Below are 18,715 nucleotides of genomic sequence, written 5' to 3'. Positions count from 1 at the left end.
TCCAGTTTTAAATATATTATATTTTAGTATTTTATTCAATATCCAACAGATATTAGATAAATAATATCCAACAAATATTAGATAAATAAAATTCCAGTTTATTTCGGCCTTATGTGTTTCCCATTGTGGTTACATGTCTCATGATCATTTTGCTCTCTCCGGCTCTGTTATAGAAATCTTGTGAAAAGGATTTTATCGCACACAATGAAGAACATTGGGGCACGCTGCTGAGACTATTTACTATATTATATTTGTCCAAATAAACATGATTTTTTTTTACATGAGTCGCTTCAAAAGTTTATTTCTGAGTCAGAAGAAAAGTGAACACAGAAACTAGCCTCCTATAGCTACCATTATCTACAAAATATAATAATAATAATAATTATTATTATTATACAGGCATCACATCTGTGTGAAACATACAATAAACTATTAAAGCAGCAGTAGCCTGCAAAAGGAACATACATAAATGAATAAACAAACAGATACAACTGTTGGTTCCTTAAAATCTTTAAAATAATTCAAATCAATGTATCTATTATCACAATGTTGTTATAAGTATAGTTATTTTTGTTCTTTGTGTATATTTACCCTCAAATCAAACCATGAATAAATTATATTACATTATTGAACATTACAATTTGTGTGACAATCATACAAACACTGCACTCTGTATTTTATTTATTGATTCACAATTTGTACTATATATGCTATTATGTTTGTAATGTGATGTTTCATAAAATATGCCTATACATAAATTCCTGTTTTTAAAAATAATGTCTCTCTTTTTTTTAAATAGACGTTTGAGTATGAAATAACCTAATTCATTGATGCTGTGATCCATGCAGTCAGCTTGAAATTATCCATCCAACCACTAGATGGCAGTGTGTGCAGTTCCCCACTAAACACAAACCTTTTTCAATTTTACAGAACTATTTATAGGCTGTGACAAAGAAAAATAAACAAATGATGAGGATCATCGATTCTGCTAAACAGGATTAGCAATAATTAAAGCTGTGTTATGAGAACATGAATCCTCAGTAGTGAGAATGAATTATGGGACAGCTGTGTGTGTGTGTGTGTGTGTGTGTGTGTGTGTGTGTGTGTGTGTGTGTGTGTGTGTGTGTGTGTGTCAGATGTAGAGGGAGATAAAGCGAGACAGACCAGAATAACAAGACTGAGCATGCATGAGTGAGCGTCTCTACAACTTTGTGCTGTTTTTTTTTACAATGTTAGACACGCAGTGACTTCCTCCTTCCATTCCTTGAGATAAAAATGAGGCGTAGTCAAAATATGAGAATTTATTGCAGCTAATTTACGACCAATTATTCTCGGTACAAGGAAAAAAACGCTAAAATCTGGTCCGCAATGAGCGCGTCTGCAGGGACGGGGGTGTTCATGCTCTCCTTGGTGTCCATTCCCATCTGCTATTTCTTCAACTCTCTCATTTACAGCAACAGGTGAGATAGAAAATCTGAGCATTTTTTGAATACCTCTTAATTTTTCTGCCACCACGAGAGTAATAGAGAGCCACCCAAACACTGTATATCCAGACAGACATCTGTACACGTGTGGACACACGAAGTAAAAACTGCTGTTATCACGCAGCATCGTTTGGAAGAATGTGTCAGATTTTTTAATATATACTTTCTTTTAATTGATTGTAGTGCTGAAGCTTTCTTCTTCGCTGGGTGTGCAGCACTCATCATTTTGGCCATTTCAGCCCGTTTTATACTCCAGAAGAAGACTCCAGCTGATCCACTTTTCTATGGTATGAATTCACTTAATGTATGTTTCTTGTTGGATTCAATTTGGTTTAAACGGAGAAAGATTTTTTAATATCCAATGAAGTAGAAATCCAAGGTTTTGTGTGAATTATATTAACAACATATTAACACTTTAAAAAATGTATTTTATGCTTTTGTAGTGTTTTATGCTAAAATCATGTGGAGTTAAATGGTAGAGAAGTGACAGACAGTACATTTAGTTTGCCAGGTGTCCACCTCATATATAAAGTGCAATGCCAACTTCTGCTGGCAGAACACCCAGAGAGCTTGCTGTAATAAATTACATTTATTCATCTGTGCAGTGTACGCAGTCTATGCATTCCTCAGTGTGGTGAATCTGATCATCGGCCTGGAGCAGGACAACATCATTGATGGATTTGTAACATTTTACATCAAAGAGGCAAGCATTGTGCTGTGTAGTCCTGCATGTGTATACAGTGTCTATAGGCTGATAAATATAAAATCTCCCCTGTGATTCAGGCAGATCCACATATGAATACTGCACATGGGCACATGATATCCTACTGGGATGGCTGTGTACACTATCTCATGTATCTGCTTATGATTGCTGCCATTACTTGGGGGTAAGTGCTGCATTGTATTCAAGGCTATCTATCTATTGATCTATTGATCGATCGATAGATATATCTATATATATCGCTCTATCGATCTATCTAACTGGCTTAGACATGGCTGTGTTACGTGGTTTGCACAGGGACAGTTACAGAGCCATTGGACTCTACTGGGTAGGATCTTTTCTCATGCGTGCCATAGTCTACATTCTTGGGAATGCTGTGGGTAAGTACACTAAAAATAATGAGATGCTTTTGGATAGCTAGTCCATGTAAAACCCTTACTCATATTTACCCTGATTATCCTACAATGGCCTGAATATTATTGCTCTTTTGTTGCTTGGAGTTGAAAAAGATTTACATTTTAAGTGCTATTTTCATTTTTTTGGCTTGTTTCTTTCCCACACTGAGATGTTTGTTACCTTACTGTACTCTATCTCTTCCTAGGGAAATATGGCACCGAAATCGGTCCTCTCTTTTTCCTCCACATGCTGTATATCTCAGTGTCCATCTGGGCCTGTTTCCGCATCTTCAGCCAGCCCTCCACACAAAATGTTCAGTTAACAGTAAGTCAAGCTCAAAACTGGCAGTTGAGAATGTTGAAGTTTCCCACACGTAGCCTTTAATGGATTGTAGAGAAATGCAAAGTGTGCTGAGCAGTTTTCAATCATCAAACATTAAAGAAAGGCAAAAGACATAATGAAATTATACTGTACAGCTGATGTCTGTAGTATAGTATAGACAGTCTGTAGTATAGTATATTGTCTATTGTATAGTAGTGAATGTGCAAGTCATGCATGTGCAGTAATAACAGTTCTCTACACTGTGTCTAAAAAAGACAAGTTCACCTTGGTGTTGTCGAACAGGGAAAAGAATAAGCCCCCAAATACTTAAGAATTTCTTTTAGGGAATTTGGTTTCATAAACTGCATTCTTTTTGTCTCTATGAACGAACCAATTTCAGTCATCCACCTTTGAAAATGTGCAAGTATTTTCAGTCCATTACTGACTGTGATCAATCTGAGCATCAGTGATGGTTGTATGGTTGTAGATGCAATGTAGATTCTGAACAGCCAAAAATGTTTGACTGGTACCCTGCCAATGTAGGACAGAGCTCTGAGTCTGTACATCTTCATTGCTTCTCTATCAGAGCATCCAGGAGGCCCAGAGGACAAGTTTGCTTAACAGACCTTTGGACTTGATGTTCATTATCTACCTCATCCCTGCTCTGGCTTTCTGTGTCTTCAGAGGACTGGTAAGACACACTGAGACAATTAACTAACTTCTTTGTGTAGAGTGCCTTTTTATTTCCAACAGTTTATGTTTTAGGTTGTCCTGGACTGTCCCAGCATATGGTGTCAGAGTTACACACAGCATTATGAGCCTTACCTGAAAGACCCTTCAGCCTACCCTAAAATACAGGTAAGTGCATGGTCACTGACATTATAAATCCCACTGCTATTACACTGATATTTGAATGAAGCTATATTAATGTTTGTCAGATGCTGGTGAGCATGCTGTACTCCGGCCCGTACTACATCATCACTCTCTACGGGCTGTTGGTCCCAGGATGTGAGTGGATGCTGGATCTGACCCTTTTACACTCAGGGGCACTGGCACAGGTAGGTACTGTAGTAATACTAGGGGTCATTTTGGGGGACAAAAATATTTAAAACATCTGTTTTTTGTGAATATTATCATATTATCAAGTATACAATGGTATCTGTGTCCAGAATGTCTATACATTTAAACTAGCAAACCAAACATCCAAACAATTTGACAACATATTAGTGAGACAGACAAAATACTGAAACTGTGTGTGTGTGTGTGTGTGTGTGTGTGTGTGTGTGTGTGTGTGTGTGTGTGTGTGTGTGTGTGTGTGTGTGTAGACCTCCAGTTCACCAGTTGTGGTGGCATGGGAACCTTTTATGTTGGTTTCATAAACCTTAATAAGCCCATATCATGTTTTTAAGAAACTTGGATATGCCAGATAGAAAGTAGGACATTGTAACATGTAAACACTTTGTACAGCTTTGTAATCTCTTTCTGTCCTATGTCAAATCAAGTTATGTAGTAGTTAATAATGAAGGTCATGTAACGAAGGTCTACATGCTAAAATTCAAGTGAAAGTCTAACACCAGAGGATACACTTTACAGTTGCTGTTATTTTTCATTATTCAAAATTGTATTGAGAAGATAAATCCAACAGATTGGTTAGCACAGTAAAGTTCAGGAAGTTAGAAACCAAATAGTCTGTCCTCAGTTGTTAAGGTATCTCAGTCAGCCCAGAAATGATAAACTTACTGGATGTGGAGGAGTCAGTTTCCACAACTTCCCCCTGCACTGATGATCAGAAACCGGAAAAATATTACAGTACTGCACACAGGAATACTGTATGTACAACCAGGTGTAAAACAGAGATGCCAGCATACTCACACATTGATTGTCAAACATCTACCATTGCCAGGGTCAGTTATTCAGTGACTTTCATTGTTCACATGTACAAGATTTCTTTTACCCAAATGACATCATTGTTCCAGGAAGATTAGGTAATGCTGCATGGAAAATCCAAACCCAAATCTGGGCATTCATTTCCCCAATTTTCCCCTAAAAAATTCATCTTTAGTGCAATCAAACATGAAAGTCTCTGCATGAACAGGTATGATATGAATATACTTATAGCATATACAGAACATGTTTAAATCTAAAGATGGAAACTTGAAAGAGTGGTGGGAGCTAGTGTGCCAATCACACCTCAACAACACAAAGCAGCTATTGTGTCAGAACTACAGGCTAACACATCACTCACTGATGTGATAAGGGCAGACGCTGACTTCAGACCGAGAGGAATGGTGGTATTAGTGGTATTCACTTAAACGTCAGCTGTTCGACCAAGCTATAAATACGACAGCTGGTGCTCCGGCAGCCATGGTTGCTATGAGACATGTCATGTGTCTAATTTTCAGTGACTTTATATGAAATGGCAACTGGCAGAAGTCTGTTAAGACTGAAAAATAATGAAGAATGAGTGGCAATACCAGAGTTTGACCAAGTTTTATGGGTCATGACTTAATTAGCGGAATAATCCATGTAAAAACGACAGCCAGCTAAGCCGATTTTGTTGTTTTTACTTTTCTTTGGCTCTTTTGTTGGTTTGAGAGATGTTCCTTTTAAATCCATAAATTTAAGGTGTAGGAGGCAAAAAACAACAACAATTTCTCCACAAAAGCTAGTCTAATTAGACCAGAAAGCAATGCATTTACATATATGAGTTTTTCCTTTTCATGAGGGATGCTCATTCCATTTCAATTAGACCTTATTAAAAAATAATGAATCAATGATAATGTAATACTTTAAAAACTAAAAGATGTGTTTAAAGTTTTGCAAAAAATAAAAAAAGTAGGTCATTTAGGTTAATTTCTTTCAGATATTAATGATTTATCTATTACCTTGTGCATTTTGTCATAAAGTTATCACATAAGGAGCATGAAGCACCTTTAAGAATAAGCAAAATCTTATTAGCAAGTGATACAATGAAACTATGTTGTGTCATCTATTATCATTGTCCTTCTTTTCTTCACTCCACAGGCCCAGTTCTCTCACATCGGTGCATCTCTTCACACACGGACGCCATTCTCCTACAGAGTGCCAGCTGACAGCCAACCTGTCTTTGTGCTGGTCAACCTGCTGTACGCTCTGGTGCCTCAGGCTCTGTGCTACCGTTGCTCCACCAGTCCTGCCTTCTTCCTCAGGCCCACACCAGACAAGAAAAGTGAATGACAGAGTGTTTTGGAGAAAGGGAGAGAGTGTGTCTGGGATGTCAAGGCTGCCTAAATAAAAGGCTGAAGTACTTGCAAAGATCTGAGGAATGTTTGACATTTTGCTTAATAAATACGTTTTAAAATTAATTATAAAAATGGCTGGCAAATAATTTTCTGTCTAACCAGTTAATGGAGTTGTTGCAGCACTAATTACAATATTACAGTATTTCCTAATTGCTTTGGCACACTTCTTGAAACAATTGTGAAGTTTTTATCACTTCCACAAACAGCTCATACAGTACATGCAGCAAAACACTATAAATAACCTCAACAAGGCTGACCTCACCCAAACCCTTAGAATCATGTTTCAAAATGAATTGTGTCAATAATAAGTCATTGCAACTAAAATGACACATTCCTTTGACATTGTGTAAAACCAAGGTGGTCAAAATGTTTAGGAGCATTTAGGGAGACTGTTTTTACTCTGGATAAACTGGAGTAGGATCAAAATAAGTGTTATTAGCCACAAAGTCCAGCTGGTGGCGGTATTGCCAGCAGCTAGACGCCAACCAGTCGCCAATAAACACTACCGGAGAAGAAGAAGACGGCGGAAGTACTTAGTGCATCTTTTCCTGTGTGCTTTATATGAAAACATACCCGCATTTAGCCAATCGAAGTTTACAGCTAACAGAAGTTATTCAGTGAAAGAAGTAGCTTCACATACTAATTAAATGCAATTAGTTAGCACATGTAAGCTAAGAGGATTTATGATGTACTTTTTATAGACGCATTGATAAGAAATATTAACATAGCTAACGGAGGCTAGCTGTAGCTGTGATGGCAGCCTGCACTCCTCCACTGCTCTCTCCTCTTGCGTTAAGGTGCGTGTCTTTGTGATCATGTCATACTGCTTGTTGTAATGGGATGAATTAATATAAAATACGTAAGATACAAGTAGCATAAATGCCATTACCTGTGCTGTAAAATTCAACGTATTAATGTTATTCCTGCAACAGTTTAAAAGACGAGTCTGAAAACATCAGTAAGGAGCTTAAAGCAATGTTTGAACATGCTTTTCTTGCTGTAATCATTTCCTCCTGTTCATACTGACTATTAGAAGATTTCTTCATAATGCAATTGCAATGTAAGTGATAGAGACTAAAATCCATAAGCCTCTTTCAGTGCAACAATGTATTTTAAAGTTAACTATACTTCCACAGCAGCTCAACAGGGAAATACACAATTAAAAAGTAGTGCAAGGTAAAGTTGTGTTCTTTTACTAGTTTAATCTAAGTGTGCTTTCAACTTTAATTTCTTTCACTTCAGTCAAAAGCAACGCAAAGCTGCTTTAAGGAAAGAAAGGAGAAAACGGAAACGACAAGCTGTAGCCCAAGCCAGAGAATGTGGTATGAAGAGAGCTGTCATGTTGGCCTTCCTGTCAAAAAGTAGTTAACTTACACTGTCCACTGCTATCTGTTACTGACACCCTCAACATTTGTCATAGATTTAAAAAATGGAGCAAGCCAAGAAGAAGAAGAAGAAGAAGCAGCAAATGATGAAGATGAGGAAGATAATGATATTGCTAAGGAGGAAAGGTACGGAAAATGACAACTCATACTAAAAATGTTACTTTGCTGTCCTGTATAACGTATTCATTGATAAGCAGCACTGACATCTTAACTTGACAGTTCAATTCATGTCTCGCTTGTTTTCTCAGACAGCGGCTACATGACCAGTGGTTGGAAAGAGAGAGGCTTGCTCAGGAGGAATTCAGGCTGCAGTTTGAGAGGGAGGAAGCTGTGCGGTTAAGAAGAGAGGAAGAGGAGGTAACCTACTGTTTGTTTTCATACATCATGTTACGACCCCGAAAAACACCTAGAGGAAGAGGGAAGTAACAGCTGAGATAACCAGGAGAGAAACAAGAGGACAACTGAAGTAAAAGTACCAAAACCAAGGATCTAAAACCAAGGGGATGATGGGAGTAACAGTGTATTACCCAGGGTACGATGAAAACAAGACAAATTGAGTTAAATTAACACAAATTAGGTTTTTATTTAAATAATAAATACGGTTCACATTAACGCCAACAGAAAACTATTTCCTTAAAGAGGAAGAAAGCGTAGCCCAATTATAGAAATATTTAACTAGATTAACAAACAAAGATAACTACAACCCCAAAATGAATACAGTATATTCAATCAAAGCCACACCCTTGCCCGAGATTGGAGTAAATGTCCCCGATATCACAATATCAATCATTTGCAACTAGTTTTGCTACAATCACAAAGCTTGTAGCTTCTGAAATGGCCCACCGTCTGGAGCTTGTATGCTGAGGCTGATGGCAATAAGGCAAGGCTACAGCAATCAGCAGAGGAACCGGGGAGGGTGGAGGGGGGGGGCAGTACCTGGTGGGCAGAGGAAAAAGAAAACGGCACCAAATGCAAGGCACACACAGCAGCATGTAACACATCATACGGAGCTTGTAGAATGTGAAAAACTAACCTATGATATACTGAAGGTGTTAGTTGAGTCCAGAGTTAATCATCAATAGCGAGTGTTGGGTCAGACCACAAACACCTGACATTTCATAAAGTTTTAGCTCTGCTTACACATGAATGAGACACACTGTCGCACTGCGTGAATTGTTCCTTTATTTACCACAAATCCCGGCACCGTAATTTATTTTGAGGCAATCCCACTTACACTACTAACTACACTGCTATAAATTCTCAGTAGTTGACCAGATCTGTATTAATTAATTGGTGAAAATAGCCCCCAGTAAATGCACCATTTCCTCCTGTTTGAATAAAAACTACAGTGCTCAGCTGTTTTAGAAGATTACTGATGCTTTTTATATAATGCAACTCCACATCTTGAGTAGGAACTTATGTGTTTAGATCTAAGTACCGCAGGCAGGGTCTGAATCTAACAAGCTGTTGGTTTGGTCATTTCACCAAATTTTTTAACAATTAAAAAAACAACAACAAGGCATTAGGTACATAGGCATAGATAAATTGCAGTCTGATTACATCCATTGTTTTAACACAATGTGTGTGTGATTCAAAGACAGGAAAGTAATCTACATCATTAATCTAATAAGCAAGAATGTTCCAGCGCCAACAACAATAACTAAATTGAGCTTAATTAACATTTTGAAGAAAAATCTACAGTTAATAAGGCTTTTTTTTAGCATTTGCTAACATTAGCCTAATTGACCATCTTATCATTGATGATGATAATGACATGATAATTTACAATTTACTTCTAAATTATATCAATAATTGCAGCTTGCAGCAAAGGGAATTACTGCCATCAGTTGGAGCTGGTTGCTATGGGTAACAATTGGCTAATTGGTGTGTGCACCTGAGCCTATTTGACAGAGGATTTGAAATAAAATGTATTTTAATTTTTTGTCCACAGCGAATGATAAAGGAAGAATGGGATGCCCAGCAGAGGAAAGAAAAAGAAGAAAAAGAGCAGAAGCAGCAGGAGAAGCGAGACAGAGAGGTGAAACGGGCCCTAGGAGGATAAAACAAAGAGAAATATATCCTCTTCTACTTAATAGTATTTATACAGTCCATCCAAAAGTGAAGATTTAGATAATCATACAGTTAAACATATGATGATGATTCATTATTTTCCTATGAAAAATGTATTCTTGCATTATATCTGGTTGTTTTTAAATGTTTCCTTGACTGCGTGACACAAGCAGCTATCCTTAACAAAGATACACACAAAGAGAAAAGCCCTTACCAGCACCTTCAGCTCTCACAACAAGGATGTATCTTTTACTTTGTTTGAAAACAGTCCGTGAATTTGCTCTCCAAAAGTTCATAAATCTTGAAATTATCCTCCTAAAATGTAGATTTTTTTTGTGCATATCACCCCTTGTGAATGTGGTCTTAACCCGCAGTAGCAGATATGCTGCAGTATTTTGACTTCTACTCATGTTCACCAGCCGTGTCTTTACACCATTTGTAGGAGGCTGTTCAGAAAATGTTGGATGAAGCTGAAAATCAGGTATGACACACATGAAGGTAGAGAAACTAAACGTGCAGAGGTACAACTTCAATCTTATTGTAAGTGTGAAGTCAAACCATAAATAATATATAATACTTTTATCATGTTGTCACTTCCAGCTCGAAAATGGAGGGCCGTGGATGAATCCTGAGGCTCCAGTGAAGGAGAGCTCTGAGAATTATGGCACAGAGCAGGATGTCGCCAACTGTCCCTTCTTCTTAAAGACCGGGACATGTCGATTTGGAGACAGGTACTATTAGTTTCCCTATTTACCTGACTCACTGAGATAATTACATAAATCCTTATCCACTACTATGAACTGACATACAGGTGCATAAAAGAAATCTTTCCTTTTTCCAGATGTTCTCGGAAGCACGCTTATCCAACAGCCAGCCCCACTCTGATGATCCGCAGTATGTTTGTAACATTCGGCATGGAGCAGTCTCGACGTGATGATTACGACGTAGATGCTAGTTTGGAACACAGTGAGGAGGAGCTTCAGGAGTCTTTCATCGAGTTTTACCACGACGTCCTTCCAGAGTTCAAGAGTGTTGGCAAGGTGGTGCAGTTCAAGGTAAGATGAGACCAGGACAAGACGCTGTTCAGGAGAATGTTTAATCTCTGTGTCGTGGTTGAATTATTACCAAAATATCTAGACTGAAATACTTTTACTGACAGCTTTTTTTTTTCTTTTTAGGTCTGCTGCAATCATGAGCCACATTTGAGAGGAAATGTTTACATTCAGTTTGACACGTAAGACATCACAAAACTGCTCCTCAAACCATTTCAAACAAATAAACTGTACTTTGGGGGGTGTAAATCTCTACATTATTTGTCCTAGGGAGGAGCAGTGTAAAGAGGCTTTCATCAAGTTCAATGGGAGGTGGTACGCTGGTCGGCAGCTTCATTGTGAGATGTGTCCTGTTACACGGTGGAAGAATGCTATATGTGGTGAGTTAATTTTTCAAAGTGGTGTTACTGCATAGAGAGAGGCTTATTTTATGTATGATTCACATTTCCTTCATGGCTGTTTTATTTTTTTTTCTCAGGATTGTTTGACAGACAGAAATGCCCCAAAGGGAAGCATTGCAACTTCCTGCATGTATTTCGAAACCCTGGCCATGAATTCTGGGAGGCTGACAGAGACCTGCACATGTCGCCCGACCGCAGCGTCAGGGGGAGCCACAGAGACTGGTGGCACTCGGAGCGATACGGAGACCGATCGTGGAGGCAGCGCCACGGCAGCAGAAGCCCGCCGAGATCAGAGAGATCCCACAGCAGACGAGAAGATGACAGGCGCAGGAGCAGGGAGAGGAGGACCTCCTCACAGCAGCAGAGAGAGGACAGATGGTCGCACAGATCCAGATACAGTGACAGGAGGAGCGATAGATATCGGAGCAGAAGTAGGGACAGGTCCAGGAGTAGAAGTAGAGACAGAGAGCGAGACAGACGGCGAAACAGGAGTAGAGATAAAGACAGAGAGCAAAAATATTGTAGTCAAAGTGAAGAGAGAGATAGTAAAGACAAAAATACTCATAGAGAAGAGAGAGACAGGTCTAGAAGCACAAGCAGAGAAAGAAATAAGCAAATCAGAGAAAAGAGCAAAAACGGGAGCCCAGAGAAACCAGACAAAAATGAGAAACCCCCAGATGATGATGATGATACTAAAACACGTCATCGCTCTAAAAAACACTCCAAAAAAAGCAAGAAAAAGAGCAAGAAGAAGCATAAGAAGAAAAGCCGTTTGTCTGAAGGGGTGACTTCATCAGGAGAGTCAGAAAAAGAGATAGAATCGGATGAAGAGAATGTGGAGAAATGTTTTGCAACAAGTCTGAGTCAGGACACAAAAGAAACGGTGCTGCTTCAGAAAAACAGCAACTTAGATGGAAGCACAAGTGCTGACAGTGAGAAAAACTGTAGTCCAGATGTGAAAAGTGAAAAATCGGACACAGAAATCCAGAGTGAGCTGACGGGAAATGACATCTGTGCTTCTTAGTGGCTCTTACATTTGAAAATGTGTACATTAACTATGTGAATATACGGGGAGTAGCTTACATCCTTTGAACAGATCTATGCTACATCAGTACCCATCATCAGTATGTACATTTGTGAATATTCAGTAAGTGGTTGTTGCTTTAATTATTGAACACCTGACCAGATGGATTTGTGGCACTGAGTAAAAACTATTAAAAAAAAAAAATCAAACAAGTGTTTCTTTTTAATACATTTATTGTTAATACCCTTCAAATATATAAGAAAAAAATGTTGGCAAATGTGTTGGCAGTGTTAAATACAAAAGTAAGTGATTTCGTTTGCATAAACAAAAGATGAAATTGATCATTTCTTTGATTACTTGTGATTAACAAAAATACCTTGTGGTTTTCATTTTTCTGATACAAAAAAAACTGACTGCCATAAAGTCTGGAATGAGCATCTCTTCTTAAGTTGTGGGTTTGTTTTCCTGCTTCTTACGGGCAAGTGAACAAGCTGACAGTAATGAGTAGTTATGATGTACCCTGATATGTGCGGTTACTTTTCTCACTGAGTCAAAAATAATTCAAGTTCCAGCTCCATAAAGAAACACCTGTCTTCAAATGGATTGAAATAATTACATAATACTGATATATTGTGGCCGAATCACCCTCAAAATACATTTCTCTTCAAACATCCTGCAGTGCTGAATCCCTTTTCTGCCATGTCAGCCTTCCTTAGACACCATTAAGAAGGTAAAACACAGTGTTCTTTGGTCATATGTTAGTCTTTAAGCCAAAGTGTCATAATACATAAAATAGTGTAACTATTATTTGGGTCACTATCCTATCCTGACCTAAGACTAAGTGAGGGACTTACCTAAGCCTTATCACCACAGGTCATTACAAAACTAACTGTTAAACAGATTTTCTCGTCAGGAAAGCAAGTGCAGAAAAATAAAGACAACTAAAGATGTCACACACATGACACTACACAGAAACAGCTTAATTAAGCAAAGGTAAACAGTCTTGAAAAAATAAGAAAATATTGAAATTATTTCACTTGTAGAGGAAAATCACCAAACACAAACTTGTACAAACTTCATGTATACATTTGTATTGATTATGGGCCATTGTTTCATTTCACTTATTTGGTGGATGTAGAATGATTGTGTAGAATTGATTTGAATAGTGTTAGTGATTCCCATAAACCCCAAGCTTCACTTTCTGCCTCATGTTTGTTTTACATTTGAGTCACTGGTAAGACATTCAATTTTCTGAAAAATAAATTGCAGATAATCTTTGAAAAACCCAGAAGATTGTTTAAAAAAAATACTTGATCTTAAAGTTATTTCCAAAATCCTCAGATATTTCTAAAGAAATTTTGATATTTGGGAAAGGTTTTCTCAAGCTGCAAAACAAACACCTGAATCTGAATTGCTAAATTTGCACAATTACATTTTATTGTGTTAACTTATATATAAATATAACCGATTTCTTTCCAAATTAAATATTTTCATTAACATTTGTGTCAATAGTTTGCTTGTATTTTACAAAAAGAGCAGGACATCCTGTATGTTCCTAGCTGCACTGAATAGGAAATTTAGTTGCAACTTCAGAAAGGTGTAAACAAAACTTCTGGAGTAAAACAGATAGTCAGAAGAGACTTCAAATGTTTTGGTAATACACAAATTGCAGAAACTAGAACTCCTTCAGCACCTTAAAGTTCTTAAAGCCAAACAGCACACACATCTCTGCAGCTGGTGGACAATGGATGATCTAAAAATGATGCTGGAGTTGTTGTGTTGATGTTGTTGCTACATTGTTCTCTGTGGCATTTTTAAAGAAGTGAGCATTTCAACAAGTTTCAAGAAGTGAGGTGTTTGGAGAAGTACTGAACTAATCGTTCTGCAGAATACAGTGAGGGGGCTTGTACATAGGAGACACATTAAACCACAGCTGGCACTACATTAAAAAGGACATTACAGGATAGTACAGTACAGAATAATACGGTACAGAGATGGTGATTATATACATACAACACTGACACAGTGACCAGGAGAAGACAAGAAAGAGACATGAAGGTTGCCAGATCTGCATCTGGTAGAAAGAGGTAGCTTGATGATTTATGTCAGCCCAATTTCCTCTAAAACGCTGCGTGGTGCCTCGGCCTCCTGCAGATGAGGAAGAGAGACACAAAATGGACGTTTGACTTTGCAGTGCTGTCACGGGGTTCATATGTTTATAGAGCACCCCTCCAAGTACATGAGTCATAATTGCTAGTTATTAAATCTTTGAGTGTGTGTGTGTGCAGACACGAGGCCTCTCCAACAAGTTCGAGCTGTCACAGGCTTACAGAGTCAGCCATGTTGTAATAACAACAGTGCTGCATGCTTTGCTAAAAATAAATCACTGAGCACTGATTCTGTCCACTGTAAATGACCACAGCTGGACATCAATGCAGACACACAAGACAGCACATGTTCTGGTGCACTAGCACAAGGGAAAGAAGTATATCGCTGGTTTAAAAATAAAGGTCAGGGATAGATCAACATCTTAGATCTATACTTCTGTCTGGTTCAACAACACAAGCTAAAGCTGCAATGATGAGGTGATGGACAGAAAATGAATCAGCAACAATTAGATGGATCTATTAATAGTTGTTATTATTACTCGTTTTTTGCTTCTCAAATGTAATGAATTAATTTCTATCTTTTCATGATGGTGAAGTTAAATATTTGTGGCCGGACAAAACAAGATGTCCAGTTGGGCTGTAACAAGTTGGGATGTTCCGCAACTTTCTGACATTTTATAGATTAAACAAATCATAAATCAATTGAGATAAATCACTGAAAGATTAATCAGTGAAAATCATCATTAGTTGCAACCCTACTACTGTTCACATAACCCAGCTATTGTGATCTATTGTTGAAGCACAGTACGTACCTCCTGCAGCAGGTCGGCCTGCTCAATTGCTTTCAGCACATTCTTCTTGGATGTCTCCTGTGCCTCTCCACCCAACAGGAACTCATCCAGGATAAAGTAGGCTTTCTCGAAGTTGAAGATAATATCCAGCTCGCACACCTGTGAGGCCGCAACAACACAAAGAGCAGCAGATCAAAGGAGATCCTGTCCTGACTGGAAATCTAGGATTTCTGCTGTAAATTGTCGGGCCTCCCGCCCTTAACATCATCAATCAGCATATCACGTGTGTGATGATTAAGAGACTTACACTGCCAAAATACTTGTCCAACAGCTCCACATATCTATGGATTATCTCCAAGGTGATCAGCTCATTGTCCTGATCCTCCACTGCGCAGCAGAAATACAGGCTAGCATATCTAGGACACATGGAGAAGGAATAAAAGGCATCACATGGGTTAACAAGGCAGTGATGTCTACTTTAGAGCCTTTTCCCACTTAGAGCAGCAAGAAAGATGCATTAGTGACACAGGTGGCAAAAAAGTGACATCATTACTGTCCAAATTCAGGTCTGCGCATATATAATGCAAGAGATCACAGAAACTGGACACAGGCAGGCAACAACTGGTCTCTGAAGATAAAACTTTAAGTGTATACAAGTATTAATGCTCTTTTTTCATTACTGAAAGAGAATTTAAGTTAATTAAGCAAAAAATACATTTTCCAGTTTTCATCCTATAAATGCCAAAAAGCTTTAAAATGTGCCTTTTATAACTGAGTCAACAAGAAATGAACATAATAACCTTCACACAGACTGGATTATTGCACAGATATGGGAATGGAGTAATTTATTATTTATCATCAAGATGTAAGAAAACCCCTCTTCCAGTACGTCAGCATTGTCCTGTCAACAAAATAATCTTAACTCAAGATCAACTTGCTTTCTTTTTTTCTAGGGCTTTAAACCACATCCTACTGTCCTAACCAGCAGATAAAAGGTAGCTCCCACATCTCGTGATAAGAAGCTGGCCATCAGCAGTATACTGGTTTATATTTAAGCAGTGACTGTGCATAAACTATACTGATGATGCCACCTGGGGGAAGAGGTAGTAATGGACTGTATGCATGCTTTCTTTATTAACTCACCTCTTGTACACAATCTTCAGATCCCTCCACTCCAAGAAGCTGCACATCTTGGGCTTCCTGGCCAGTATGGTCTGGACCAGATCTCTGGAGATCTTCTTCCTCTCCTTGTCTGATAGAGGCACATACCACTTCTGTAACCGCAGCTTTCCCTGCCGGCTGAACAACAGCATGAACTGCATCTGAGGGAGGGGAGTTCAGTTGCAAGTTAAGCATGTGGTGAGAAACGAGAGGTTATTATGATAGGTCCGATATGTAGAGGATGAAATGAGAGGAAAGTATAGACAAGAGGGATGGAGAGGTCAGAGAAATGCTGTAGTAAGTAAGAAACGCCCCAACAGGAATTACATGCATTATTTTCGAGGATAATATGATCTAACCACCTATTTAGATTTATTTTACATCTAGTGAATTACACGTTAAGGCCTAGTACAAAGTTTCATTAGCGTATGTTAGCTACCCTTGCTAAATGGAAACATTTTAACATCAACACCACGTTAACTGTGTCATTTGCGCCCCCTCCCGCAATGCTCAGCTAGCTACAGTCGATACTAGAAGTAAACACGACTCTTTACCTTCCACCTGGCCTTCGGTGTGTAGTCACTTGAACGACAAATAACTTCAGTAAATTCAAGCGGAACACATAACCGGGGAGAGAGAGAGCAGAGCCTCCTGTGTTGTAGCTGCTGGTTCCTGTCTGCAGCTGGATGCTAAAGCAGCTAGCTGACGGTGGCTGACAGGAAGCTGCGCTCTGATTGGCTCAGCGGTGGAATCTGATTGGCTGAAATATTCCGTTATTCGTGACGTCGCTTCGTAGTTTGTCACTGATAATAATATCATGACAAATCACAGTTTACCCTACAAAATGACATTTTTATCCACCTGTGAACGTGATGTTCCTACAGAAAGCTACATGTTTACTTTAAATTAAGATGTATCTTTATTGATTGCCCTTGGGAGAAATTCAAATTGACACAATCAGAACAGAGGAAAGAAAAGTAGCAGCCTAAGGGTGAAAGTGATAAAATAAATAAAATAAAATACTATATACAGTAAACTGGATCTTTCAGAGGTCCCTGGCATTATATACATGTGTGCAATGTCCCTGGGATTAACATAGTAAGGACAGCATCAGTCTTTTTTTTAGTGGGAGTGGGAAGTACTGGGAGCTGTGGTGTTGTACAGTCTGGCAGATGGCAGATGGCATGAAAGAGACAGGCATTTCTGTAGTATTGTGTAACAGGTGCTTTTTTATTTATGCTTGATTATTTTTTTATTGTTTTTTGTGTTATTCTGTTAATATTGTATTGTGTGATGCACCTTGTATCTTTGGTTTTGAAAGGTGCAATAGAAATAAAGTTTATTATTATTTTATTTTTTTAAGAATTAGTTCAAATTAGTTCCACTTTGACCAACTACAACATGCAACCAACTACAACTGCTTACATATTATTGCTTCAGTATTATATTAATCCAACACTGACATAGACCAGTCTGCATAATCAACATTTTTACTTTTCAAATTTTAAGTAGATTTTTTGCCAATAATACTTTTATTACTAACAATGGCCTTATAAAATAATAATAATAGACAGCATGACTGTGATTGTGAGAAGTGGAAAACTATATTTACTCACAACAACACATATTTACTCAAGTAAAGTGTTAAAAACTTGTATTTCAGTTGTTATACTATTTGCTACATTACAATCTATTTGACAGCTATTGGTACATAAAAATACACTTACAAAACATATGAAGAGCTTAGTAGAAAATACAATGCATATATGAAGTGAAATGGAAACTTATACCTATATGTTAAGCTACCTTTATAGCCAAAAGCCCATTGTAAGACTTTGTACTTTCTGCTCTCCATGTGAACATGTTCTCAACAAGTACCGTCACATGTGAGCTGTGGGATTTGGTCACTGTAACTTATCTGCTCATTAGACAGAGACAGAGAGGGAAAGGATTCAGATTTCTTAATTCTCAGACTATGGTGTGACCCAAGGCAGTGTCCCAGGACCTTTGCTGTTCTCAATTTGTTTGTTTTCATTTTGTTCTTTGTCCACATCCCCTAAGATCCTCCACAGCTACTCGTAACTGTTCCCAAATTCACCACAAAAACCTCTGGGGATGCTGCTTGTAGCCACAATGTCCCAAAAATATTTAAACACACCGCCTTTAAATATTAGACTTGCTCAGTGGACAGTTTTACATGACAACATAAAACATATTTTTTTAAATATAGCCTATAACTAGCAACTGTGTGTTTTAATCTTCTCTAATTCTATTTAATGACTATGTGATTGTGTAAATTCTAGTAACACTAATTTTCTCCCCTCCTCCTACATTTTTGGTGATTTTTCCTCATCGTGATATGAACTACCTACAATGACAGAAAACATCTTTGGGAACATTTTATTTTACATTTACGTTGATATTTTTGTTTGGCTCATGTCCCATCTGCTAACATGGATGGGGTGGGACTTATCACCTGTACTGCAGGCAGCCACCAGGGGGCGATCGAGATGTGTTGGC

At 38.2% G+C, this 18,715-nt stretch overlaps 3 protein-coding genes across 4 annotated transcripts; 2 read left to right on the top strand and 1 right to left on the bottom strand.

Annotated features, from left to right (window-relative positions):
- Window positions 1-1,364: 1,364 nt before the first annotated feature.
- On the top strand, window positions 1,365-6,138 carry LOC128361423 (transmembrane 6 superfamily member 1-like). Of its 2 annotated transcripts, none has more exons than XM_053321888.1 (10): window positions 1,365-1,460; window positions 1,668-1,771; window positions 2,090-2,187; window positions 2,268-2,371; window positions 2,503-2,585; window positions 2,807-2,918; window positions 3,511-3,613; window positions 3,688-3,780; window positions 3,861-3,980; window positions 5,947-6,138. In XM_053321888.1, exons 1-10 carry the CDS (start codon window positions 1,369-1,371, stop codon window positions 6,136-6,138), a joined length of 1,101 nt encoding a protein of 366 aa, XP_053177863.1. In that variant the 5' UTR covers window positions 1,365-1,368. The 2 variants fall into 2 exon arrangements, with proteins under 2 accessions (XP_053177863.1, XP_053177855.1); XM_053321880.1 differs by having other exon boundaries at window positions 1,369-1,460; window positions 1,632-1,771; window positions 2,807-2,925; window positions 3,509-3,613.
- Window positions 6,139-6,735: 597 nt separating this feature from the next.
- On the top strand, window positions 6,736-12,341 carry zrsr2 (zinc finger (CCCH type), RNA-binding motif and serine/arginine rich 2). The gene is made up of 11 exons (XM_053321851.1): window positions 6,736-7,000; window positions 7,446-7,525; window positions 7,624-7,714; window positions 7,837-7,945; window positions 9,540-9,900; window positions 10,039-10,139; window positions 10,259-10,389; window positions 10,500-10,713; window positions 10,837-10,892; window positions 10,981-11,090; window positions 11,189-12,341. The coding sequence occupies exons 6-11, from the start codon at window positions 10,116-10,118 to the stop codon at window positions 12,133-12,135; spliced, it is 1,482 nt and encodes a 493-aa protein (XP_053177826.1). The 5' UTR covers window positions 6,736-7,000; window positions 7,446-7,525; window positions 7,624-7,714; window positions 7,837-7,945; window positions 9,540-9,900; window positions 10,039-10,115; the 3' UTR covers window positions 12,136-12,341.
- A 9-nt stretch (window positions 12,342-12,350) lies between these two features.
- On the bottom strand, window positions 12,351-16,901 carry LOC128361452 (AP-1 complex subunit sigma-2-like). The gene is made up of 5 exons (XM_053321925.1): window positions 16,750-16,901; window positions 16,178-16,356; window positions 15,342-15,450; window positions 15,056-15,193; window positions 12,351-14,283 (listed from the first exon to the last, which is right to left on the bottom strand). Exons 2-5 carry the CDS (start codon window positions 16,354-16,356, stop codon window positions 14,236-14,238), a joined length of 474 nt encoding a protein of 157 aa, XP_053177900.1. The 5' UTR covers window positions 16,750-16,901; the 3' UTR covers window positions 12,351-14,235.
- Between the last annotated feature and the right edge of the window lie 1,814 nt (window positions 16,902-18,715).

The sequence above is a fragment of the Scomber japonicus genome, chromosome 1 (genome assembly GCF_027409825.1).
Source record: "Scomber japonicus isolate fScoJap1 chromosome 1, fScoJap1.pri, whole genome shotgun sequence".
NCBI lineage: Eukaryota > Metazoa > Chordata > Actinopteri > Scombriformes > Scombridae > Scomber > Scomber japonicus.
Note: the sequence above shows the minus strand (reverse complement) of the source record. Positions and strands in the feature narration are given on the sequence as shown.